The 26,230-nt window shown below is 42.2% G+C and overlaps 3 protein-coding genes and 1 long non-coding RNA gene across 5 annotated transcripts; 3 read left to right on the forward strand and 1 right to left on the reverse strand.

Annotated features, from left to right (window-relative positions):
• Positions 1 to 576: 576 nt before the first annotated feature.
• LOC136448075 (uncharacterized) lies at positions 577 to 2,097 on the reverse strand. Its single transcript, XR_010757828.1, has 3 exons — positions 1,944 to 2,097; positions 1,060 to 1,201; positions 577 to 696 (listed from the first exon to the last, which is right to left on the reverse strand). It is a non-coding gene; the product is annotated as an uncharacterized lncRNA (long non-coding RNA).
• A 1,459-nt stretch (positions 2,098 to 3,556) lies between these two features.
• LOC136448568 (low-density lipoprotein receptor-related protein 3-like) lies at positions 3,557 to 5,388 on the forward strand. Its single transcript, XM_066448184.1, has 4 exons — positions 3,557 to 3,690; positions 4,104 to 4,250; positions 4,677 to 4,781; positions 5,233 to 5,388. The coding sequence occupies exons 1-4, from the start codon at positions 3,618 to 3,620 to the stop codon at positions 5,244 to 5,246; spliced, it is 339 nt and encodes a 112-aa protein (XP_066304281.1). The 5' UTR covers positions 3,557 to 3,617; the 3' UTR covers positions 5,247 to 5,388.
• A 1,191-nt stretch (positions 5,389 to 6,579) lies between these two features.
• LOC136448659 (cystine/glutamate transporter-like) lies at positions 6,580 to 20,611 on the forward strand. Of its 2 annotated transcripts, none has more exons than XM_066448299.1 (10): positions 6,580 to 7,541; positions 7,815 to 7,940; positions 8,112 to 8,211; positions 8,403 to 8,447; positions 8,589 to 8,712; positions 8,936 to 9,039; positions 18,228 to 18,324; positions 18,748 to 18,897; positions 19,397 to 19,571; positions 19,770 to 20,611. In XM_066448299.1, the coding sequence occupies exons 1-10, from the start codon at positions 7,100 to 7,102 to the stop codon at positions 19,922 to 19,924; spliced, it is 1,518 nt and encodes a 505-aa protein (XP_066304396.1). In that variant the 5' UTR covers positions 6,580 to 7,099; the 3' UTR covers positions 19,925 to 20,611. The 2 variants fall into 2 exon arrangements, with proteins under 2 accessions (XP_066304396.1, XP_066304394.1); XM_066448297.1 differs by lacking the exons at positions 6,580 to 7,541; positions 7,815 to 7,940; positions 8,112 to 8,211; ... (1 more) ...; positions 8,589 to 8,712; positions 8,936 to 9,039 and adding exons at positions 13,301 to 14,092; positions 15,953 to 16,078; positions 16,523 to 16,622; ... (1 more) ...; positions 17,130 to 17,253; positions 17,628 to 17,731.
• Positions 20,612 to 22,401: 1,790 nt separating this feature from the next.
• Positions 22,402 to 26,127, forward strand: LOC136449045 (uncharacterized). Its single transcript, XM_066448826.1, has 3 exons — positions 22,402 to 23,652; positions 23,752 to 23,935; positions 24,761 to 26,127. The coding sequence occupies exons 1-3, from the start codon at positions 22,792 to 22,794 to the stop codon at positions 24,922 to 24,924; spliced, it is 1,209 nt and encodes a 402-aa protein (XP_066304923.1). The 5' UTR covers positions 22,402 to 22,791; the 3' UTR covers positions 24,925 to 26,127.
• Positions 26,128 to 26,230: the final 103 nt, after the last annotated feature.

Here is a 26,230-nt window from a genome sequence, read left to right on the forward strand (position 1 = left end):
TGATTAAGCTAGGTGCAGAAGGAACAACAGTATTTCAAGATGTTTTCGTATAGTCAGTCAACCTCGTATGTTTGGTGTTGCACACATAGCATTATCTGTAAACAGTTAGCCAGTGTTGACTTGTGATTTAGCTACATGAAAGAAGTAATATGAATTGTCACTTTATTGTCTATTCAACTGTATGATGCTAATTCAGTAGGAAATGCTTCGGAGGAAACAAGTAAAAATCTGTTCCAAATCGGACTGACCTCGCGGAGGAATTCCTTCATAGGAAACGTGATTGAACTGCACCGCCGGCCGGCGCAAACCGGATCCTTGTATAACGTGTGTTCAAAGGCATGAAGCTGTAAAAAGATGACAGGTACGCGTTACCTCATGAAAGAATTCAAGAACTGTACAAGCATGTAGTCTTATCCTCTACTACAAATAAACAAATAAAAAAGCAAACAAACAACTTTTTGGTATGTGCAATGTTCAGCACGTGGGAGCACTTGCGAGTCATTTTTATTAATTCAAACGCTGAAAGTCACCAATTCACAATCATCCCCATGTGTATTACTATATACTGACCTCTAGGCTGCTGAGATGCCCCGCATGCGCAGCTGCAAGCACTAGAATGCTCACCTCCGCCCACGCGATGTTCCGCGTGACGTTACGAGACTTGGCGTAGGGACACTCTTTTCGGGGAAGGTAGAGCTGTGGGTAGAAAATACAAAATAAATCATGCGCATTATGTGTACTGGGAGAGAGGAACCCTGACTTTGGACCGTTTTTCATTTTCTATTTATAATAGCAAAGCGTATCGTCTGTACATATAGTTATTTCCAAGGAAAACGAAACATTTTTAACTCTTTTGTATTAGCATGCATAGTTAGATTAAGGAAGTTTTTATTAATATCAATAGTCTTTACTATTATTCACAAATTGTTAGATATTGGCAGTAGTTCAACTGACATGTATGTACAAGTTGCTATGCATTGTACCTATTACGATTGTCGTGCAATAAAGTTATTCTTCTGCAACCAAGGTTAGTGTGGATTAAGTTTCCTAGAGACTGACCTTGACGTTCCTGATACAGTCTCCGAACGTCTTCAACACTTTTGTGGACTCCTCTGACGGCTTGTAGAAAGAGTGGTCGGCGCTCAAACTGAAGTCAACTGTAACAGTTCTTCCTGTCCACGCGTCAGGCAGATGTGCACATCTAAGTATAAGGGATGATAAAACGTTTGAGGTCTGTTTCCTGTGTGTGGATGGTGTTCAATTCCAAGGACGGGCATGTTTAACTGTGTGTGGATGGTGTTGAGTAGTAAGGACACGTCTGTTTACCTGTGTGTGGATGGTGTTCAGTACCAAGGACAGGTATGTTTACCTTTGAGTGGATAGTGTTCAGCACCAAGGACAGGTGTGTCTTATATCTTCAACACTATGGACAGGTCTGTTTTACCTGTGTGTGGATAGTGTTCAGCACCAAAGACAGGTTTGTCTACCTTTAATTGAGTGGATGGTGTTCAGCACCAGGGACATGTTTACTTACCTGTGTTTGGCTGCTTTGCAAACTAACATGCTTCTTAGACTTAGCTTTTGATAGTATCATTTTATCCGCACCTGATATCTCTGCGTAATGTACTTTCTAGTGTCACCTCATCAATGGATTATGGATGAAGCAACTCAAGTGTAGAATTCCATACTATGGACCACTGATATGGAACAAGCTCTCACTAGATCAAAGGTAACACTCCGAAACAACTGCTTTAAAAGATCGGACCGTAATGATAGTAGTACGTTTTGAAAGTCATCTGTCTAGTATCTATAGATGAAGGGTCACAATGTTGCATCAATTCTCTTGCATTGTCTTACCGGGGTTACCTGAAAAAATGCCACAGGCTAGATCTGGCATGTATTCACTTGGCCAAAAAAACAAACAAACTGAGACTAGTCCCTACCTGTACCACTGACTGCAGACACACGCACAGGACAACAAGCCCGCTATGTCTAAATAGTTGAAAACACGTGACAACCCGTCATCAGAAATCCAGCAGCCATTCGACCAATGATCGCTGATGTTCGCATGTTTGTCCGAGATACAACATGCCGGCGTCCCCGTCATAGAATGTGTCGATAGGTCTCTTGTACCAGCCCTAGATTCCCTTTCGTTCGAACGGAAGATCTTTTTCCGGGTTTCCTCAATAGTCACAATTTTCCCCGAATTCTCAATACAATCACTGGCGTCTGCGCGAGAAAAACAGCAAACTTTGGAGTACATGTTGCTCAGAACAACTTTTACCGGCAGCATTCAACCACGTCAACACCAAGAAGAAAGTACGTTTCTGTTTACGAACAGTTTCTCGGTTGTTTTGTTCCATGGAACGCTTTGTATCACCATGGTACCGTCCGTCTGTTACGTTTCATACACGAGTCGGTAGTGGGGGTACCGTGTGTTGTCGAATTTGTTCCTGTTGCCATACTCTAAGAGAGTAGTAAGTGGTTTATTAGACGATAACAACGTCTTTGAAAACGGGCCAGAAAAGGGCAAGAAGTTGTCTTTACACATAAAGTTTTATGTTTGTTGTTTGTTTTGTTTTGTTTACACTTTAGCTTTTTCGCTTTGATGCATACTATTGTTCCAGAACGAGTGCAAAGCTAGCAGCTAGAATAGGGTCTTCTTTGTTTGTGTAGATAAGATTCAGCATCAGGGACAGATCTGTTTTATGTGTGTAGATGGTGTTCAGCACCAAGGGCAGATCTATTTTATATGTGTGGATGGTGTTCAGTACCAGGGATCAGCCTTTTTGCATGTGTATAGATCGTGCCTACTACGAACAGGTCTGTTTCCTTGTATGTGGATGGCGTTCAGCACCAGGGACAAATATGTTTTATGTGTGGGGAGGGTGATCTGCACCAGGGACAGATCTATGTTAACATTATGTGTGTGGATGGTGTCCAGCACCATGGATTGGCATGTTTGTATGTGTACTCATCACTAAAAACAGGTATGTTTCCTTGTATGTGGATGGTGTTCAGTACCAAGGACAGGTCTGCTAAACTGCAGTTACACGCACTGCGCATGGCGGCGCTCTCACACATTACTGACAAACAAGCTAATCGCCGTTGTAACAAATCAACTTGCAGTTACGTTTCTCCGTACAACACGTTGCAAATTATGATCTCTAACTGAACAAACGCATCACTAAGTGCAAAGAATGCTACTGTTGCAATGCTATCTACTCTATACGCATGGACTATAGGACTAATCTCTTACTGGAGTGAGAACATGTACATCTGTTGTTATTTAAGTTTACTGAGTAATCATACATCATTGTAAAGATAACCTCTTTATGAATGTAGAAAAGGCTTTCTTTAAAGAAAATATTGTTACAACGTAACTTCAATATTGCGGTGATCCACAATGAATATCATTGAAACGTTAACATTTCTTACACATATCTGGCAAATGAATGTAACGCTGACATTTCATCTTTCTCATGGTGATCGATTTTGTGTATTGTACATAACGGCACCTACGATAGCGACGTGTCCGGATCTGGCTATATCTAAAGCTAACACAGCTGTGTAGAGCCTTCATGTAAAAAAAGAGGAGGAAACAGTGACGAAACAAAATGGCGGCGATCAAACTATTCCTGCTCGTCAGCTCGGTGGCTTTGTTCATCAACAACGTTTCGGGACAAAACGGTTAGCATCTTCTTTTTATCTTCATGACTTAATGAGTGGATTAAGAAAGATATTGCGTTGTGTACTGCGTAGTGTGTAGAATCACCCTGCTTTCGGTAATGGCATATGCTAGAAGTTTCTCGTTTTATGTATCAGACGTCTACGAACGTCAAGTCTCATATCAGTGTACATAGGGCTTTGGCTTACTGGTCTAAACATTTGCCCCGTACCTGGCGTGTTAGGACCAAAACTAACCCAAATATTCAAACATAAGCAAAGAAACATGCTTTTCGCCAGGGCTTCATCCCTGCAAATGTCGAGTTTATCAGGATTCAGTATGCCAATTTTCATGCTTTTATCACTGACTGAGCAATTGTAGCTATATTTTTTTTCTAATCGCCTGAGCCATACATGTATGTAACGTTATATTTCAGACTTGTGCGGCACGTTGTACTTCCAGTGTGACAACGGCAGGTGCATCTTCCACGCACCACCAGTCATCTCCTGGCTGTGCGACGGGTTCGATGACTGTGGGGACGGAAGTGACGAAGCAAACTGCGGAAGTGACGTCACCAGACCCCGTGAGTGCTCCAATACATATAATTTCATCAACTTTTTGCCATACATGAAGAAAGTGATTTGTATTTATACGTTGTGCGTATATACATAAAACGAGCACATATTAATTAATTAATTAATTAGTTAATCGTTCGTTCATTCATTCATCTATTTTTGTTCATTTCCTTATCATTTCATATGTTTTCATTCATTCATTGCTTCCTTCCTTCTGTTTGAATGCAAAGATGTGTAAAACGTCTAGTGGTGCAACAATACATATATAGTGATTATAGTCTCTCAATGAAGCAATTGAAAATACAATGTACTAGTGATTATCAAGAATTGGGTCACATGTGGAAACAAAGTTATGTTTTGCCAAAGCCATAATTGATTTATTTGTTTGTTTATTTGTCTTTATGTTGCTCAACTCTCATTTTTTTGTAACCCAGCGTGTTACACGGGGCTGTGGCAGTGCGACAACGGCGGCTGTATCCCTGAGGAGCGGCGCTGTGACGGGCTGTACGACTGTCACGACTTCAGCGACGAGAACAACTGTGCGAGACCATTCGCTTTCATGCCATTAGCAGTAATGGCTAGGGACGCTGTTAGCATTAGAAAACAGAACATAATACACCAACCACCCTCCCCTAAAAAGTTCAAACGTCTTCTACGGAAACTTCATCGAAATCACGTCGAACTAAAAAAACAACAAACAATGTCACGACTGTCACGAGAGCAACTGAGATGAGAGACCATTTCGCCTTTTGCACACGTTATCTTTTATTCTTGAGTACACTCTTTTGCGCGCCTAAGCTGCTTTTCAAGGATTCAATGAGATGATGTGGTATAATTAGACATTATGACTGGGAATTATGGCTAGAATTTGAAACCGAGTATAGTCATCAAACAGCTTAAGCGTCATTTTCCATTTATATGTTTTTCTATATATGCAATGAGTAAGATTATAAACAAAATATTTCTGACCAAATTATTCTCTACCAACAGGTCCGACAACCTAGAAGGAAGAACCAATAGAATCGCAGCGATATTGCCGAACCTCCCCCCTTCACACCAGGACAAGTGTGGATCGTACGCGTTGAGAAACAAAAAACAAAAGCACAGTTTTTCCTTATTAAAGAAATAATCAACTGTGTCAAGATTTATCTTACTAAGTTTGTGAGAAATTAGTCCGTGGTAACTTTTGATGAAGAGGCCACGTTACAAATGACACTCTTCTGTCACTCCACCCACTAGCACCTGAAAATAAGTAACTGCTTAGGGTTCAGTGGCTAACAAAGTTCTTTCTTTACTATAGCACACTGAAGTAGCCGTTTGACACCCATTCTCTATTTGTTACAGAGTTAGGCAGGGGTTTACCAACTTCTAACCTGATGAAACTATTCATCGATGTTTAGGATTCAGATATAACTAAACAAAAAGATATCAGTATGAATGTGAAATTTCAGCTTCCTACAATGACTACAAAATTACTCTCCTGTTAACATCACAGAACCTACGCAATACAGAAAACGTGAGATCCTTTATCTTATGTAGCCACAGGCTCAGAAAAATAAGTCAAACCCAATAAGTTAGACTGTAGAGTCAACACTCAGACTAGACACATGCTACACTGTTCTACATTATTTCACAGTCCTTTTCGTGTTACTTGGAATTAGCCTACAGGCAAGAATTTGCAATAAATTCATGAATAAAATAAAATAAAAACTGCCAGAGATACAGAACATTCTTGCTTCACCTCCACGCTTGTCAACATTCGTGGTTCTTCCCGATGTCAGCCAAGTATAGGATGACGAGGTTCGCAGGTTTGGGCGTTTGCCAGGTTTAATGTCTCCACCCAAATCCCTAATGATAGTTGGTTCTCATGGTGTGCAGTAATGTTAACACTTTAATAAGACTGCATGAAGAAATAAGATTTTCATAGTCAGGCGTTTTATTCTGAGAAATAGCAAGTAACCTTAGATAAAGAGATTTCAAACTGGATAATAATTCGGATTTATTTCAGCGTCACTAAAATGAACTAGCAGAACTGTAGCAAGTAACCTTATATGTAAAATGATGGGTTTGTAATGGATTAAGGAATACAACACAACACAATACAATGTTAACATGAAAGATATTTGGCAGTAAGGAGCAGATATTGGAATTCCTGTTAACGTTCTGGCAAACAATCAACAACAGGGATTATGGTTCATGGACAGTCCAAGTGGAGGTCACACTTGGTCAAGGTTAGCTGTTGACTTTGACACGCGATAGCTGTGTAGTCAAGACCTTGTAGTCTGCACCGTCTTTAAGCAAACTTGAAAGTGTTAAGTTTACAACAGTTCGTAGTGTTTCAATACTGACAACAGGCCCTGCTTAGCAATCATAAGCAAACGAACTGCTCGATTACCAGTTCACATAACAGTGAGCATTTTCCAATATGGTTCTACTTACGCACGCAGGTACAAATGAAACGCCCCTACAAAACAGCAAAGTCTCGTGTTTTCCAACCCCAGGCGAGGTCACCGCCAGATTTTATCAATTCAAGATGTTAAACTTAAGCCTTGTGGAGGCCAGGAAAGTAAAGAAGGCTAGGATCTGGTTTTGATAAGGTGAAGAAATAATGGAAATGGAGAAGATTGGTGCTTCTTAGAGTGGAACTCATCAAAAGATATGCCAAGAGCTTTTTCATCTGTTTATTGTATTCAGTTTAGAGTTAGATACATAGATTATTAATGTATTGTTGGGTGCGACGAACCCTTCGCTGTCGCTACCCTTCAAAGCTAGTATGTGCCAAAAGGTGGCCATACCGACTGACCTCAGACGAAGATATAAACACTAGCTGGTACTTTACCAACTCTAGAAGAAGAACATGGCGACTTCGCGCAATGGAGACACCGTTGTCGAGCTCAAGAGACACATCGGTCTCTTCAACGGAGTAACGATCATCGTGGGAATGATCATCGGGTCGGGGATCTTCATCTCCCCGAAGGGAGTCCTGCTGAACTCCGGTGGTTCTGTCGGGGTGGCGATGCTCGTCTGGACGCTGTGCGGCGCCATGTCTGTCTGCGGTGCGCTGGGGTACGCGGAGCTCGGGGCCTCCATGTTGAAGTCGGGAGGAGACTATGCTTACCTGTACGAAGCGTTCGGACCGATTCCTGCCTTCCTGAGATTATGGACTTTATTTCTCATGATCAGGCCGGGAGTGGTCGCTGTGCTGTGTCTGACGTCCGCCAGGTACGCTCTTCAGCCGTTCTTCCTCAACTGTGATCCACCTGAAGCCGCCATTAGATGTCTGGCAGCCGCCATGATACGTGAGTTTGTTTATTTTTCTCCGAGGTCAAATTTGCGAAGAGGAAGGACGCTAAAATTCAATACTGATTGGTGTTACACAGATTTATGAAACCTTGCAAGTAGAATCGCGCGCGGAAAATGTATCTGGCTTGAATGATTATTTGTGCGCAATACAATGAAGAAGAAAACAGTATTAGATGTTCGACAACAATGAGCCAGGTCCTTACATCTGCTTGAGGGTATACGTAGGTTTTACCTGCAACTATAGTCGTTTCCTATTTCCACATCCACAGTACTGCTGACATTTGTGAACTGCTACAGCGTAAGGCTGTCCACTTGGATACAGGACGTGTTCTCTGTGGGCAAGGTGCTAGCGTTACTCGTCATCATCATCGCTGGGGTCGTGCAAATGGCCAAGGGTAAACTAGTATTGGTTCTCTGTCTCTCTCTGTCTGTCCGTCTGTCTGACTTTGATATACAATCGCAAAAATCATTTCTTTAAATCTTCGTTTATGCAGAAACGGTGTTGCTGCAGTGGTGAGAAATGTGAAAATATCCCGTTTTCATCGTTTCACACATATATCCCACAGGACGTACCGAAAACTTCCAGAATGCGTTTGATACGACCGACCTGACTCCAGTCGGAATTCCGCTCGCCTTCTACTCCGGGCTCTTTGCCTTTGCAGGCTGGTAGGTGGACTCACATGCGGGGACCGTCAGAAACATCTATTACGCTAGTATATCTATTTTCCACCAGTTATTTATCTTACGTGATACATTGCACCGGTTCTGTCAACTTTATCATGTTCTTACAATTAGCACTATCAGACGATCATTTTAATAAGGTGTGGTTGCAATTTCATAATTTGTTCGCTTTACAGGTTTGGGCTGAATACCCTGACAGAAGAAATCAAGAACCCAGAAAGGTAACGATTATGGATCATTTTTTAGAATATTTGGTTTGTGGATAGGTGTCAGAAAAATGGACAAGTTTGACTTGGCATGCCCTCTTGTGGCCGTCTAAGGTACTGTAGCAGAATAGTGTGTGCACTACTTTTTCACCACAGAAACCTCCCCCTGGCCATCATCATCGCCATCTTGCTCGTCATGGTGGTGTACCTCCTCACCAACGTCGCCTACCTGACCGTCATGACGTCACAGGAGGTGCTCACGTCGGGTGCAGTGGCCATAGTACGTCACGCCAAGTATAGATATAAAATTAACTTTGTTTTCTAGATCTTTCACCGTAATATGGTATCGACAATAACATTAGAAGGCTTCATTCGTCTGCGGTCACTCTGAAAAAAAGTCTGTATCAACAACATGTAACAACAATGAATGACTACATACTATTTTGTTGCTAATCATTCCAATGTCTCCAAAATCGTTTCTGATTTGTGCCCTTTGCCCTCAGACGTTTGCTGACCGTGTTCTCGGTGTGATGAGCTGGATCATCCCGGTGTCCGTGTCTGTCTCCTGCTTCAGTTGTGTCAACGGCGTCATATTGTCCTGTTCACGGTAGGCTTTTCCCCAACAGAAGGCACTCTGACTTCAGTATAACTAAATGTTATATAAATTTATATAAAAAATCAGGAAACCAATCGTTTTTATCTCCTTTTCTTACATATGTCAGGGTATGACTTAAGATTGAATGCCTAATTCTACTATGACATGGTAGAGATTGCTATCTGGAAGAGTCGGATTAGAAAAATTATGATCGCAATCTCTGTCGAGGGTCTGATCCTGATCTCTATCAGCGATTCAGAGTGAAATCTCCACCCTGACACATGCGCATGCACAGTCTACGTTTCAAAGAATAACCTACAGATGCCACAAATGTGTGATCTTTATTGCTTCACTCCAGGAAAATAACGTATTGGTTTTTTGTTGTTGTTGTTGTTGTCTGTGTATCAGGCTGTGTGAATGTCTGCCCGTCTCTCTCTCTGTCCGTCTGAATGTTTCTGTACTGCAGTTTCTATATGTTCTGCCAAAGGTCGCCTACCATCAGGAGGTCGAATCCTCTCGTCTCTGAATGCCTGGTTGTTTTCAGTGTTACGTTTGTAGGCGCCCGTGACGGATATCTACCCGACCTGCTGGCTATGATACACGTCAAGCTGCTCACGCCTCTGCCTGCAGTGGCTTTGATTGTGAGTCATACATACTTTACTAGTAGTCTAGTAGATAAAGAAAAATGTGACACACATGTCATGTGAATCTTCCGAAAAATTATTTCGAACCTCCACCACATTTTTTAACATTCTATCACATTTTTGTTCAGGCAAAATAACGGTAAAAAAACTGTTTTGCGAAACAGAAACCTATTCTGTTTACCCTTTGTTTGATGTGTGCCTCCATGTTGATTCGTGACGTCATGTGTCGGCCATATTTTTTCTTCATTTTTTTTGTTCCTCGCAGTGTCCTCTAAGCCTGCTAATGTTGAGTACGAGTGACGTGTATCGACTAATCAACTTCCTGAGCTGCCCGCGCTGGTTGTTTATCGGCCTGACCACCGCAGCTGTGCCGTACCTCCGCTGGAAGAGACCGGACATGCGCAGACCACTGAAGGCAAGTCGTCATAATGCAGGGTTCGATTTATTACCTTCGCAAGCCGGTTACATTTTGGTGCCATTTTTGTGTAGGTGGCTGTTTATGTCGCCATCATAACGCAAGATGGACCCTTATGATATATTTTTGATACTTGGGTAGGATTTGGGGAAACGAAGGTCAAGTTCGATAATTAATGGGACTCCAAGAGGCTTTCTACGGTACACCAGCAGAATGTCCAGTTTTGATATCTCGTGTTTTGGACATGCTACGGTCATGATTGCTAAATATGAATTATGCAAATCAGTATCTAATATTAATACTTAGAGAATTTTACAGATCCTCTGCATTCCATGATTGGACTCTCAAACATGTGACATATGTATTATTTATGAATCGAGAATACAGGAATATCGATAGACATCAATTATGCAAATGAAGAACAATTTCACAGTCCTAGAATGGTACTTTGTCAGATAATGCTAGGATAATCGGTAAAAATGTTCAATAGAGTATTTCGTCGCTAGAAAATAACAGGACACAGCAAATGATCTTTAGAAACGAATCATAACCTTATTATTCGCCAGGTACCGCTGGTTTTTCCTGTCACCTTTGCGCTGGCATGCGCAGTAGTGGTGGCCATGTCTCTGTACTCCGCCCCGGTGGATGTCGGGATAGGTCTGGCGCTCACCCTGACCGGAGTTCCCGTGTACTGTCTGGCGGTCTGGAACAACAAGCCGGGATGGCTGATAAAGTTTACAGGTAAGTCTCACCAACAAACACTTATATAAGTCTTTGGCGCTTAGAATAAGTGGTCAGTGACCATTCTTCTTAGAGGCCGTGAGTTCGACTCCCGGCTGTTATCGCTCACCAGACATGCACCGTCCACGTTTCTAAAAAAGAGTTGCAGTCATTATTAGTCTTAATATGGCTTTGTTACACAATTTGAACAGTTTTTTTAAAGATAATTTCATCTCAGCTAAGCCACTAAAAAGCACAAGCATTTAGTAGAAGTCTGGTCAAGTGCGGGGCGCACCAACCATTGTGGATCGCTGTTTTATGTTGTATGGGAGTTCAGGATATTACCGGCATTGTCAATCAAGGTATTTTGAGAATTCACGAACCTGCTTTCTTCATCTTTTTCTCCCTTTCAGCTTCTGCGACCAGGACTATACAGAAAATCCTGTTAGTCGTACCTCAGACGAGCAAGAAGGACTAAGGAGAAGAGTTGAACAAGTAATCGGGTCCAAGTCAAGAAGCAGCGAGCACATGTAGGGGGATTTCCCTGGTACAAGCAACCTGACATGATATTGTAACGTTACATACCTCCTGTTTCTTCTGTGTCAGGACCAATAGAAATAAAGTAACTTAACTAGTACTGTTCATTGAGTGAATGTTAGCGAAGCGGGTTCAAGATCCTTTTTACTATATGCCAGACTGTCACTCTGGCTTAAACTATCAAGAGTCCGCAATTTTGCCTCAAATTACTCTCCTAGTAGAGGAGGGGTTCCGGCAAGTTTTTGACGTGTTTTAGGCGTTTTGTCGGGCTTTCTACTTTGTCTTTTTTGTTTGTTCAGTAGGGTTTGATGGAACCAAAAAAATGACAAAGTAGAAAGCCCGACAAAAACGCCAAAAAAAACACGTCAAAAACCTGCCAGAACCCCTCCTCTGCTTGGAGAGTAGCCTCAAATCGATGCACCATGGTGACTAGACTGTCTGACTTCACGTAAGTGCTGGGACATTCTACCTGCCTTGTGTCCTCACATGAAATCGCGGTATTAGTTTTTCCGATGTTGTCCAAGTGTTACAGATCAACCTGTATAGATACTACTATAAATACTAGATATTATGCTATTTCAATAGGCGCTTGTTAATCTAGTTCTATGGCAGTTTTCATTTCCATTTTGTTTTAAAAGTTCCGCATATAATAAAGACATTCTAGTTAACTCGTTCAAGGTTCAAGGTATCTTCCGTTGTGTGTTTCAGTATAGCATACTTTCGTTGCTATGATACTAGTACTATGTACAGATACGTGCGCGCGTGTGTACCTACACGCGCGCATGTGCGTGTGTATGCATGCGTGTACGGTGTTTGTGCACGCGCTTGCGTGTGCATGATTATGGATCTGCATATGTATGCGTGTGCGTGTGTGCGCGCGCGTGCGTGTGTGTGTGTGACTTGTGTGTGTCAGTGTGTGTGCTTATCAGTGTGCGCGCACACGTATGTGTGTGTGTGTATGTGTGTGTGTGTGAGAGAGAGTGAGCGTACATACACATGCATAGTGACACATGTATGCACAAATGTTGGCAGAAGCCAGACTGGTTTACACTAGATAGCTGTTAGATAGACAGTTGCTAAATGCGGACATCGTTGACCTGGAAGGGAAAGACACCAACCTTTGTTCCCCACAACCCCGCCATTTTCCCAGGTCCATTCCTTAACACTAGCCGCAGCTCCCGCTGGCGTTTTGTCTTGCAAACTCTCGCTTATCATTAAACTATTCGGAGGGCAGACAATAATAGATTTTCTTCGGTCATTTACCCTTTCAAAGCTAACCCCAAACCGTCACGGTTCAACTTTAAAGCTAATCTAACACGGCAACAGCCATTATTTTGCCAAAATCTGCCAGCCAACTGGACCAGATCCAATTTTTGACACTGTACACCAAATCCTGACAAAATTTCCTCAAATACCAGTAATATAGCTGTATCCGTTTTTATGATATCAAAATATATAATCAAATATTACAGCTGAACTAAACAGGAATACAGTTGAACTTGAACTAACAGGTGACCTCCTTATCTTGGGTCTTTTAAAGTAAATATTGGGCTGTGGACTTTATTCAACAGTCGATTTTTCATTGTACTTGCCCCGGAAGGAAAACATTGCACCCAAACACTTGATTATTTATATACAGGATATAGATATACATATATAGATATACATATCTAACAAACAGGTAGGTACATATTTTATTCAGTGACATCTCGCTAAGGTCACCACGTTCGTGTTTAAAGGTACTGAAGAACCACCCCCATGGGCACTTTCCTTGTTCCACGTAGCACTTTCAGCGTTTCTTAACAAAAAGGCCAGGTCTGGTATACATTAACTCGAATGCACTAATGACCTTGAACTGAACTCCCATCTTTCAAATACTGTACCTCCTGACCTACACCCTCTCCTTGCACGAACCGCATTTGAATACGAAGGTCAATATTTGACAGCGCGCCGTATTTCACTATTCACTTTTAAGTGTGTGTTTTGTGTTGACTGGTGTGTTGGTTTATCGTACGTAAAGTTTGTTAACGTTAGTTTTTTGAGTACAGTTAAGCTAGAATCCAGACTATTGCCAGGGTCAATACAAGCCAGCTCTTCAGCTCCAAGTCTGACAAACCCCCGAGGAAATTTTGTCTCAGCCCCCCCTTGGAAGGCCCTGAACGAGGCAGACAAAATCACCAGGGTTGGCCAGGCGGGGAAAACCTAGCTAACGTCACTGGCGACCAGGCTACACTTGTCTACAGTCAGCATTTCGCGATGGCGGCCAAGGGAAATGTTACGGCTGCGAAAGACGCTCCCAGTCCCGACGACAAGCCTTCCACAGGAGGAGGTGAGGTCGTGAAGCTGAAGAGACGCATCAACCTCTTCAACGGGGTAACGATCCTCGTCGGAACAATCATCGGGTCGGGAATCTTCGTCTCCCCGAAGGGAGTCCTGCTGAACTCCGGTGGTTCAGTCGGGGTGGCGATGATCGTCTGGACCCTGTGCGGCGTCCTTTCTGCTTTCGGCGCCTTGAGTTTTGTGGAGCTCGGGACCTCTATAACCAAGTCTGGAGGCGACTACGCCTATCTGTACGAGGCCTTCGGTCCTATCCCTGCTTTCCTGCGACTGTGGACGCAGATTGTTTTGATCCGGCCGGCTGTGATGGCGGTCCTGTCGCTGACAGCTGGACGGTACATCCTACAGCCGTTCTTCCTGGACTGTGAAACGCCCGAACCCGCCATAAAACTACTGGCTGCAGCGGCGATCCGTGAGTTTATACCTTCACAGTTTATACTATCACTCTTTCGTTAAAGAATGCCACCAACAGACAGACAGGCAGACAGATAGACAGACATGCAAACGCACACGCAAGCATACACAAACACACACACACACACACACACACACACACACACACACACACACACACACAGATACACACAGACACACACAGACACACACAAACACACACACATACACACAGACACAAACACATACACATACACACGCAAACAAACAAACAGACACACACACACAAACGCACGCACACTTACAAAAATGTAGGTTCTTTCAATTATACTTTTATATTCTGGATCATTTTCTAATAACAAATTAAAGTCATAGGTCACACTACGGACATTATATAGTGTCATAGTCAAATAATGTCCTTGGTCACATAAATCTAATTTTGGTCGCTGGACGGTCGCTTAACGGTTTCAATCCAGTGGATAGGGGGCAATAGGGACCGCACATTTAGCAATCTAGAATACATGCAAGTCATTTACCGTTTACTGTTTACATTAAGTCTCCTGTGTTGGTTTAGTGTGGCCTCCCCAATATTAATCTTATCGCCTGGTAAATGTACCATATGTCCAAGCCTTAAAGAGGGTGTGTCAACAACCCTTCAGCTAACACTATGGTTGTGTGTCAAAATGGGTCAAAATGTCGTCAAGAAAGAGAAGGGGGAGGGTGATCTCTTCCGTAGTGCTGTGACTGTGAGTGTACTAATAGTCAACTTCGGAGCCCAGAATTGAAAATTTCCTTCATTTTACTTAAACATAATATCCACATATCAGATATAAAACATATCCATCTACGGGTTCTCGAGTTATGTCCACAAACAAGCCCACAATCGGCACCGACAAACATGAACTTCTTGCTGAAGGCAATAATTAAGTTACATCACTCTGGTTTTGAGAGAAAGAACAACGCTGGTTTAATCTACTCGCACTGTGATTGGTTCTCAGAATTATCATGTGATACCTTTCTAAATAGTGCATTCGTAATACTTTCTACATCTATCTAGTAAGTTGTCTTGGGACAATGCATTCATTTGTGAAGCTTAGCATGTGTCTATTCTAGATTGATTGGAACGTATCTGGACGTCATTGAGAAAGAGCTTTGTACTTGCACTATGCTAATGCTTTTGTGTAAGAGCAGAACAAACATTCCCATTAAATACATCCGCAATAACGCAACGTTAGCGTGCATTGCATCAGAGTTTTCCAAGCTCGAGGGGTAAATTCAAACCATCGTTAATCAAGAGAGCCTTGTATATCTTTACATAGAACTCGTACGGGGTATGTACTCGGAAATGTCGACTTCTATGGTGATTGATATAACACGGAAGAAGGTGTTGCCTAACCGATAAGATTACGGTCTGCACATGATACGATGGGGGTAAAGAATGGATCAGTTACATTGACAAGTGACCCTCTATTTGTGATATGATGGCAAAAGAGGACGAAAATCACCACAATGGAAGGCAATTAGAGAGAGACTTATAATATTCAATCAGCCACCTTAACGTTAAGCGCCCTCTGGTAGATCCAGAACATACAACAACTACAGTGCTGAAACAACACACACATACATACACACACACACACACACACATAGATAGATAGATAGATAGATAGATAGATAGATAGATAGATAGATAGATAGACAGACAGATAGATAGATAGATAGATAGATAGATAGATAGATAGATAGATAGATAGATGGATATATAGAGAGATAGATAGATAGATAGAGAGATTGAGAGAGACATGCAAACACACACACTTACACAGACACCACTTCTCTCCCTTGGTTAACAGATCAATAATTACACTTTCTCCGACAGTTGTGCTGACGTTCATGAACTGCTACAGCGTGAAGCTGTCCACCTGGACACAGGACGTGTTTGCCGTGGGGAAGGTGCTCGGACTAGGGGTCATCATAGTCGCAGGAATCGTCCAACTGGCTAACGGTAAAACACAGTACAATGCAGTTGAGTGATGGATGTCACTCGAAACTTTAAACTTTAGTTATCTCCGTATATTCTCCAGTTATAGAGAGTGACTAAATTGTCCTTAGATATTCATTGTTTCCTGGATTTGTAACTTTCATAAACTTAACAGTACACGTACTTACATGTAATACATGAATGGTATCATCAGGTTGGTTCAATGGTCAACAAGTTCTTAATACACAACCCGCCAACGTCTCGGCAGTCCGTCTACTACCTTCTGTGGGGCGATACTGACTGGTTCTGCTAGGTGGCGCTGCTAGGATGCGATACCAAACGTGACTGCTTGTATTCCCCCTCATGTTATACTTCTACGTAGGACATGTCTAATGTACTTGTCGTACTGGTATAGGTTAGGGTGCAGTCACATTAAAGGACTCTTTAACAAATTATGTTTCCACTTAGGTTCCACCGAAAACTTCCAGAACACGTTTGAAGGGAATACGATCTCACCAGTAGGAATCCCTCTCGCCTTCTACTCGGGCCTTTTCGCCTTTTCGGGATGGTAAGAATGTACTCCAATTTATTTCACTTTAAAAACAATCTGCTATAAGAAACCGTTGCCAGCTTTACCGAACTCTCAACAACGTCTTGCCCTTTCATCTTTTCTTCAGGTTCTACTTGAATACGTTGACAGAAGAAGTCCAGAATCCGAAAAGGTACGAGTTTAGGTCGACAGATCTACATCTCCTTGTTCCTAACCTTGGCCTTCGATGACACTCTAGATCTGTAAAGCCCGTGAGCCACACATAAGGAAAAGACGGTCTCTGCTCGCTCTATGTTTGGATCATTGTGCGATGTTTATGTATGGGCGTTGTTTGTGGGTCTACGAGCTTGGTCCAATGGTAGATTTTTGGCGAAAAATATAATTGACTATCTGGAGAGTTTGAAATTCTGTGACCTGGCAATCGCCACAGTTGGTCGAATGTAGTCTGCTCTTTGACAATTTGATTGATATACCAAGGCGTGAGGGTTTAAAATGATAATACTATTATCGATGTTTCTATGTCAGAAACCTCCCTCTGGCCATCTTGATCGGGGTGACTGTTGTCATGGTGATCTACCTGCTGACTAACATTGCCTACTTCACCGCCATGACAGCTCAGGAAGTCCTGACGTCAGAGGCTGTGGCAGTGGTGAGATCACGTTTCTAATGACGTCAGTTTTATAGAAGACGAAATTTCGGTACCCAGATAAGCTTGAATGTAGATGGGTGTTAGGTTAGTTAGGTTACCGGGGCTCACGTTATGATCAAACAGCTAGCTAGGATGGCACATGTACACAAATTTATGTGCTTGTTCTTTTGTCACCTATATACTTAGCCAAATGGGATGATAAGGTTTATCAGTTATAAGTGTATAAGTAGTTCGATATTATCCTGTTTTAATGATATTGATAGAATGGGCAGTACGTACTTTTCTGACAATGTCTACATGAACCTTACCAACACGGAGCAAACGGTAACATAAAGAAGAACACTGTAAAAACAGTCTTCCTAAATTCTTTTCAGACCTTCGCCCAGCGCGTACTCGGGGTGATGGCCTGGGTGGTGCCGGTGGCGGTGGCTGTCTCCTGCTTTGGCTCGACTAATGGCATTTTGCTGTCTGCATCGAGGTGCGTATCTATCCTCAAGGCTATTCGTCCATTCGTGCAACAGCGTGACAATGAGTAGTTTTAACAAAAAGTAAGGTAGTTTTTTGTCGGAAAGTCACTGATTTCATACGTCAACAATTTGTTTAAAGATATTTTTACCCAATTCATTTTGCCTGTACATTAATGATAATTTAGAAAACAAGAAATGTGTTACAGTACTAAGTAATCTTTGATCGAAAGTTTTGTATATTCGTGTTTTTACGTAATATATATATAAGTATAAAGAAAACACGAATATACAAAACTTTCAATTAAAGACCTTGGAAAAGATAGATAACAAATGAATACACAAATGACATTTAGCACATGTTTAATTTACAGCAACAGGTTTCGCAGACAGCTATGTTGAGTAAATGTAACAGTTACTTTCGAACTGTAGTTTCCATATGTTCCGCCAGAGGGTGCCTATTGTCAAGGGGGTGAAGTCGGCCATCTCTGATTGTGTTGTTGTTTTCAGGGTTACGTTTGTAGGCGCCCGTGACGGATATCTACCCGACCTGCTGGCCATGATACACGTCAATCTGCTCACGCCTCTGCCCGCGGTCGCGCTACTGGTGAGTTGCAGCATGATGCCATTGGTCGGTTAGCTAATCCCCAAGCAGATGTAAGGATCCGTCTCAGTTTCAATGTTTTATACGTGTTTTCGAACACACACACACACACATACACACACAGTCACAAACTCACAAACACACGCGCACACACACACACATACACACATACACTCACACGGACATACTCACACGGACATACACACACTCCCTCAGAAACACAGCCAGCTAGCCAGCAAGCCAACCAGACAGACCGATCTGAGACAGACAAACAGACAGAGATACAGACAGTCACAGTTAGACAGACAGGCAGACAAACAGACAGATAGAGAGATTGACAAAGACATAAACACTATCTAATTTTCTTGAAGTGAAGTACAATGTGATAGTGTACTACCTACTAGGTATTCTCTCGTTTTGCTACAGTGTCCAATAGCTCTCCTGATGCTGACCACCAATGATGTGTACAGGCTGATAAACTTCCTCAGTGCAGTACGGTGGCTCTTCATCGGCCTGGCCACCGCCACGGTGCCGTACTTACGCTGGAGGAGGCCGGACATGCACCGTCCGTGGAAGGTGAATACTTACGCAAGTCAATGTATCATATTGTATGGTTAAGTCTCACATAGAACCACGGTAGAGTGGAACTCGTTTTAACTACCATCAACGGTACAATAGGGGCATTCTCAAGCTTGAATTACAAGAAGCCTAGAGCTAGCCTCTACCAGGCCCCGTCCTATCGCTGGGAAAATAGTAGAAATCGACCTAGTAGGTAGTCCGCTATACAGGGTAGTCCACTATACAGTGAAGCTTCACTAACGATAATGGAGCTTCACTGTATAGCGGACTGCCCTGTATAGCGGACTACTTCAGCCGATTTCTACTATTTTCCCAGCGATAGGACGGGGCCTGGTAGAGGCTAGCCTAGAGCTACATGTGCAAATGTTAAGTGTGACAGGCTAGGTCCTTCAGTGTAATATAACTAGCAGTGTTGGGAAACATGAATGTTGGTAAACATGTTCAAGTGCAACCTGTGCGATTACACCGTTGCGTTATCTGAAACTTCTTTTCCCAGGTGCCACTTGTGCTGCCCATCATCTTCTCCCTAGTGTGCGCAGTAGTAGTGGCCATGTCTCTGTACTCCGCCCCGGTGGATGTCGGGATAGGCCTGGCGCTCACCCTGACCGGAGTTCCCGTGTACTGTCTGGCGGTCTGGAACAACAAGCCGGGATGGCTGATACGGTTTACAGGTTAGTCTCACCGACAGACGCTAGTCTGGGGCTTTGTATGCAGTAGCGTCCGAGGTTAGTGACCCTATTAGTGGTCGGGGGTTATCCGAATCTTTGCCAGTGTTGTCGGTCACCAGACATGCACGCTACTGGTACTCCCCAAGCAGAGATTGCCTATCATAATCAATTGTTGACAGGTTCCGTTTTTTTTCCGTACAGCATCAGCTACACGGGCGTTACAGAGTACACTTCTCGTTGTGCCACAAGAATCGCCATCTTCTACCCCCAAGAATCCGCAAGGAACACCGCCACAACTTTTGTCTGCCTCCAAGACGCAACCAGAAGATACCAGCAGTGTCTCCACGTATCTGTAGGACAAAGTCGAGATGGCAGTCTTCAAACCCTTACCCATACTGCTCAGTGCGATCCTTACCGTCCCACTGATAAAGCAGCAGTGGGGATGTATGCCAACACTGCATTGAGTATATTTGGAATCGCAGAAACGCAGAGCGCGTTGCATCGGGTTCTTTAATTGTTTTCGGTCTTCTAAGTATAGGTTTTGACTAATAATTAAAATCTGAATGAGCGAAAAGCATAGTGAATACTGCCAAGAGTTGAAACTGATCTTAAGTTTAAAATCAGTATGATTACCGATTCCGACGTGGTAAGGAAAGCGTCAAGTCGGATAAGGAGAATTCGGAAAGAATTTCTTTAAGTAAATGTTCAACCAAGGATGAAGAGGACATGTAGATTTTACGAGTAGAGAAATATACCGTTAATCAGCGCCCCTCTCTCCCTAAAATTTTTTATTCATTGTTAACTCAAGAAGTTGTGAATACATCGTGTCATTTGGTACCTTAAGATCTTTCGGTTTCTTGACAGTTTAGTCATACCGAACGCTGACATCATGCCATGACTCTTAAGACTGACCTTTGACAATTGACCCACTTTGCATATTGTTGGGTAAAATATATAATACATGTACATGGCTAGAGCAAACCGACGGCTATTAATCACTTACGTCTTGTGTCCAAGTAAAATAAATATTGTGTGGGAAAGGATGGACGTGTCCTAATGCTGACCAGACTGTTCCAAACCCAACGCCAGTCTTGGTTCGGTCGTGGTCTGTAGAAGGTCCTAAGCTTGTGAGAGTGGCTGTAGCATAACTAACAGACTAAAAAGTCGATTATCCTACAATATTACACTTCACTACACAGCACTTAAACTGAAACTTAATGCCTAAGATGCCACGGATTACGCTTAACCACCCCTATAACTCAGTGGGCAACACCTGAGCTGAGGTATCCACCCACATGTACAGCTAGAATAACTTATGAACACATCACACGGTCTCTTTTGACCCGTGTGTTCCGAGGAAGAGGGCACGGCAACTGAACTCTCAGGTAAGGACGTTACGATGCGTGGTCTACCTTCCGCACTGATACTGGAATTCACACCAAGATGAAGCTATGGAATTTAAGTATTGACCATGCTGCCGTGCGCATTGTTGAACAAAGGTTTCTGCAAAATTTCTGACTTAGAATTACAAAATGGCCAGAAACCGAAATTTGATCATTTCCTGGGTTGACCATGACAAAGTTGTCATTTTGTCTGTTAGCGGTTTGGGAAAGATAGTTTGATTGAGGCACAAAAACGATCAAAATTGTTGAACTTTTGACCTATACACATTTAATCTATTCAGTCTGAACATACGGTGTCCGGCCGACGTCAGATAGGTCAAAAGTCAGGATTGTATCTACTGCAATTCTTCTTGTCATTTTAGGCTCAGACTTTTGCTATTAAATGTACATGACAGGTGACATAAACGTTCTCGACAGTGCTTTTAAGACCGACCCCTATGTACCAATTTGTGTTTATTTATTTCGATTTACCACATTTGTGGAAGGATTGACATAACAGGTGACTATCACCTTTTCAAGACGTCATACCAGACCAGACTGTAAGATGTGTGAAAGCAAAGATGCTGCAAGGAACGCAAAAAGTGTACGAAAACGTAAAGCCTTCAATGTCACTTGGACGGTACAGGTAACGTTACCAGTAACGGGAGGGTGGCAAAATTCGACAACTTGTCTACGTGGATGCGCACGCCTTTTAGTATTGTACATTTGATCCTCTACCCATCAAGACTGAAGCTTTAGTCTCATGGTAGTCATATTACTGTGATTTAAGCTGCACGATCGTGGAGTATATTTGAGTTGCACTAACTTTTGTTCCATCATATATGAATGGTTTATTGAATGAACTCTCTTTGCAGCCCAAAAGATCCGAATCGCGAAATTAAGTACATGTACATAATCTCAACTATGCTTAGCGTGGGATTTCCCATACATAGAAAATACGACAAATCAAATCTCACTGTACATTGAAATCAACACTATACATACAATTACAATTTTCAAGAGGTTGACGATATAGGGCAGGGGACATTTAGCATACCGCTTCGTGGTAGTTGTTGGGTCAATTACACAACACCTGGCTAGAGCAAACCGACTACTGTAAATTATTAACTCCAACTATTGTGTGGGACAAGATAGGCGTGTCCTAAAGCTGCCCAGACTGCTCCAAATGCAACGCCAGTCTTGGTTGGGTCGTGGTCTGGGGAAGGTCCTAAACGTGTGACATCGGCTGTAACATGACGCACAGACTAAAAAGTCGATTATCCTACAATATCAAACTACACTACACAATACTTAAACAGAATCTAAAATACCACAGAAAATGCGTGTCAATGATTAACAATACAGCTAGAATCAGGTCAGATGTCAAGACAGTATCTATTGCACTTCATATTGTCGTTTTGAGGGTCAGGCTTCTTACTTATGTATATTCTCAATACCGCTCTTATAAGGAAGATCCATATATACCGATTTGTACGAAAGAAAAAATGCTAGTAATGCATAGGATGTACGAAAACTAAAAGGTTACAATGTCACTTGGGCGGTACAGGTACGAGCAATCCAGATAAATTGTACCGTTACCGGTAAACCACATAAATTGTACCGTCACCGGTAAACCACATAAATTGTACCTTTAAATTCGATATCATTGGGAAGCTCATAGTATTTAAAGAAAAGGAGCAGCTGACTCAAAGTGAAGTCAAGTTCAAGCTTTGTCTCTCTGTTGTTTTGTCATAGAACATACGTTCTACAAATGCAAATGTCAAGAGTTTCCTAAACATTGTCTTTTCCTGATAGATAGAGAAATACATCTACTACCAAAGATGACAACGACCACCGAGATCGCCATTCCGCAGTCTGCAGAAGACATCGCCCCCTCCTGGGTGCAGCAGGTACTGCAGAAGGACATCCCGGGCGTCACCATCACCGACGTCCATGTGAAAGGATCCATCAGTGAAGGCGAGGGATTAATGAGTGACATCATCGCCTTTGACGCCGAGGGGACAAGGAATGGTACAAGTCAGCACTACAGTCTCGTTGCTAAACTGACAAATTTCAAGCTGCCGTTGACTGTAATGAAACAGTTTCCAAAAGACCTTCATATCAAAGCCGAGACGACTGAAGTTAAGTTTTTCTCCGATGCTGTGCCAGAGCTCCTATCTGTGGCAATCCCGAGCACAGAGCGCAAATCCAAGCCTAAAGCAGGGAATGAAGATGACGAAAACAACCCTCCTGCTGATTCCTGGTTCCTCCCCAAATGCTACTTCGCCGCCACCGATCCAAGCTCCATGGTGTCCGTCAGGGTTATGGAGAACCTGAAAGCTCAGGGGTTCTCCATAAAACCTGACCGCCAACCGCTGAGCCGTGAGGAGATGATGCTGGCAGTCGAGGCCCTGGCGCAGGTACACGGCCTGTCACATCAGCTGGAGGTCCGTTCGGGTAAACCCCTTCCTGAGAAGTACGACTGGATCATTACTAGCTCAGATCCTGCAGTTGTGATGGCTGCAGCAACGTTAACCTACCAATATCAGAACGCCGTGAAGGGATTCGCCGCAGCTTTTCCTGACCAGGTAGATCTTATAGCTCGTCTGGAAAAGTTAGACCCCTTGTTGATGATAGAGGAGGACCCAAGACCTAAAGTGCTTTGCCATGGAGACTGTTGGCTCAATAACATCATGATCAAGGTAGGACATCACACTTATTTCTTCCTTGTTGAAATGTAAACATTGTGATTTCTTATTGTGTTTCGCTTGTTAAAACTGCGGTCTTTGTCCCAAACACAGCGCGTTGGAGATGTGCCCACTGACGCAAGGTTGGTGGACTGGCAGACAACCAAATACAAGCCGCCAACCTCTGACCTGACGCTCCTATTTCTTTGCAACACGGGCTGGGACGTCTTCCACAACCACAGGGACGCTATCCTGGCCCACTATCACCACAAACTGCAGGAAACTCTGGGTCCAATCGGTGAGAATCTTCATAATACGTTACAAACTGTTAGTTCCATTGGCCAGCGGATAAAAGACATTTACTTCCAAACGTGTCTAAAAGAAATACATAACGACAACAAAGGTGGGGCTGCCAAAATTAAGTTAAGATCATATAGAGTATTTAAAACTACATAAAATGAAGAAAAATATTTAATAAGTAATGCAAATATGAGGGACAGGAATGCAGTCACAAGATTAAGAATCAGCTGCCACAAACTACATATTGAAACGGGAAAACATACCCGCACTCCTCTAGAACAACGATTATGTGAACATTGTACTTTGAATAGAATAGAAGACGAATGTCATTTTGTGGTAGAATGCAGATTATATACCCAAGAATGTATGGAGGTGATAATGAATTGTATAAGCTTGTACAAAACCTATTTCCATACTCCACACATTTAGGTACTGTACAAAAATTCATATTCCTAATGCGACTAGACAAACCTCCTATTGAAAAACGTGTCTGTTCTGTTATATCTAACGTTACTATAACTGTCACAAGCGAGCAGTAGAATTTATCTAAAGATAGTCATATTCTTTTTGTATCTGTTAACTGTACTTGTTATTTTGTTTTGTTGTGACCTGTACTTAGCCAAGTGTGGCAGAAACATGCAATAAAGGTCTCAATTCATTATCACTATGTACACATTCACAGCAAAACGTTAAAGTTGGATGCTACGTGTTCTTTATTTTGTTTTTGCATTGCTGTAATGTTATTTACTCACCAATCAAGAAGAAGGAATATTGATGGGTGGTTGTGATAGTACACGTTCCAACGGATACCATTTTCTTCCAGAATCCTCTGGCCTACAAAACTACACGCTGGAAGAGTTGAAGGCCGACTTCAAAGCCGACTGTTTGCCGGGGGTGATCAACCGTTTCCTACACATGGTGGTCCTGCCTGCCGACCAGAATCTACTGCGGATAATACAGGAGATCCAGGAGTGGGGGGTCATCTAAAGGTGCACATTTCAGTACGACTGTTAAAGGCAACCAAAGCAATATAAGGGCCCAAATTATGGAAATAGAAGAAATGCTGATATCTTGATGGTAGTGACATTTACTAACACTATTTGGCACATTTGCGTAATAACTTTATACTTTGAGCGTTATTTTACAATCGCGCAAAAACGTGCCGTGCAATGATTCCCTTAGTTTCTCGAGCCAACAGAAACCCCGGCGACGATTTTCAGTGAGTTCTCACATCACAACGACGTCGTATTTTTGCATGATGGACGTCGCTATACATTGTGGTAGTGTAATCATGTATAGAAATGACTTAATAAATTGACTTTCAAAATCCGATTTTCGGACCCTAATATCATGCTTGAGTTTCCTTTAACATCGGTAAAGCCGATGGCTAGTCCTTCAACAGTCAGTTCTTGTGTTTGTTTGTCAAAGAAGGAGAGAAGCGTAAATTCTTTTGTTGGGAAGATGTAAACTGTGATCATACAGATCGCCAAATCATCTTCTCGTGTATCACGTTAAATAAACAATACAGACACTCATTTATCAATTAAGCGAATTTGAGTCATAAGTTGGAGTTTGCAAGTAACATGGCTGTTGGTAACTTAAGTTAGGATGTGACAATATACTTAATTTCGATTCATAGATATAGACAATTGTATAATAATTGTATACAAAACATGTAACCATGCATTACTTAAGGTCTTGCATTTCTGAACGAGTAACGTCTTTGCTAACAACTCAAAAGGATAACTTTATGAAATATGCAATATATCGCCATGACATCTACATCGTTATCGCTGGGATTGATATTATTGTAATAGATATATTGTATTTACCATTATATACATTTTAATGATATGATATAATCAAGCTAGATTTTACTGCCAAAGTTTCCGATGGCAGTACGACTTCTTCACAAGCACATAGATTTGTGCACTATAGACTATATAAGATTTCCCTGATAAGAAAACCAAGGATAGATTTCATTCATTAGATAAAATGATTCGCCAGGCAACAACACAAATGGCTTTAATAACATCAATAGATTCACGGTTGAGTAACATAATTGAAGGACTTACTGAATATTTTATGTGATGTTACCGTTACCTATATCAGAGAGACTAATGTAGTTAGTCTTTTCGTGTATCCGATGACACACATCATAACACCAATAAAGAATTGTTGTTTGCTTGATACACTGTGTTCTGTGGTTCAATTCGCAATACCAGCTTTGTAGTCCTGTGGTTTAGCTGGAATTGCTGGAATTTTCTTTTTAGTTTTAGTAATAATAAGTTTA

Source organism: Branchiostoma lanceolatum, chromosome 14, assembly GCF_035083965.1.
Source record: "Branchiostoma lanceolatum isolate klBraLanc5 chromosome 14, klBraLanc5.hap2, whole genome shotgun sequence".
Lineage (NCBI taxonomy): Eukaryota > Metazoa > Chordata > Leptocardii > Amphioxiformes > Branchiostomatidae > Branchiostoma > Branchiostoma lanceolatum.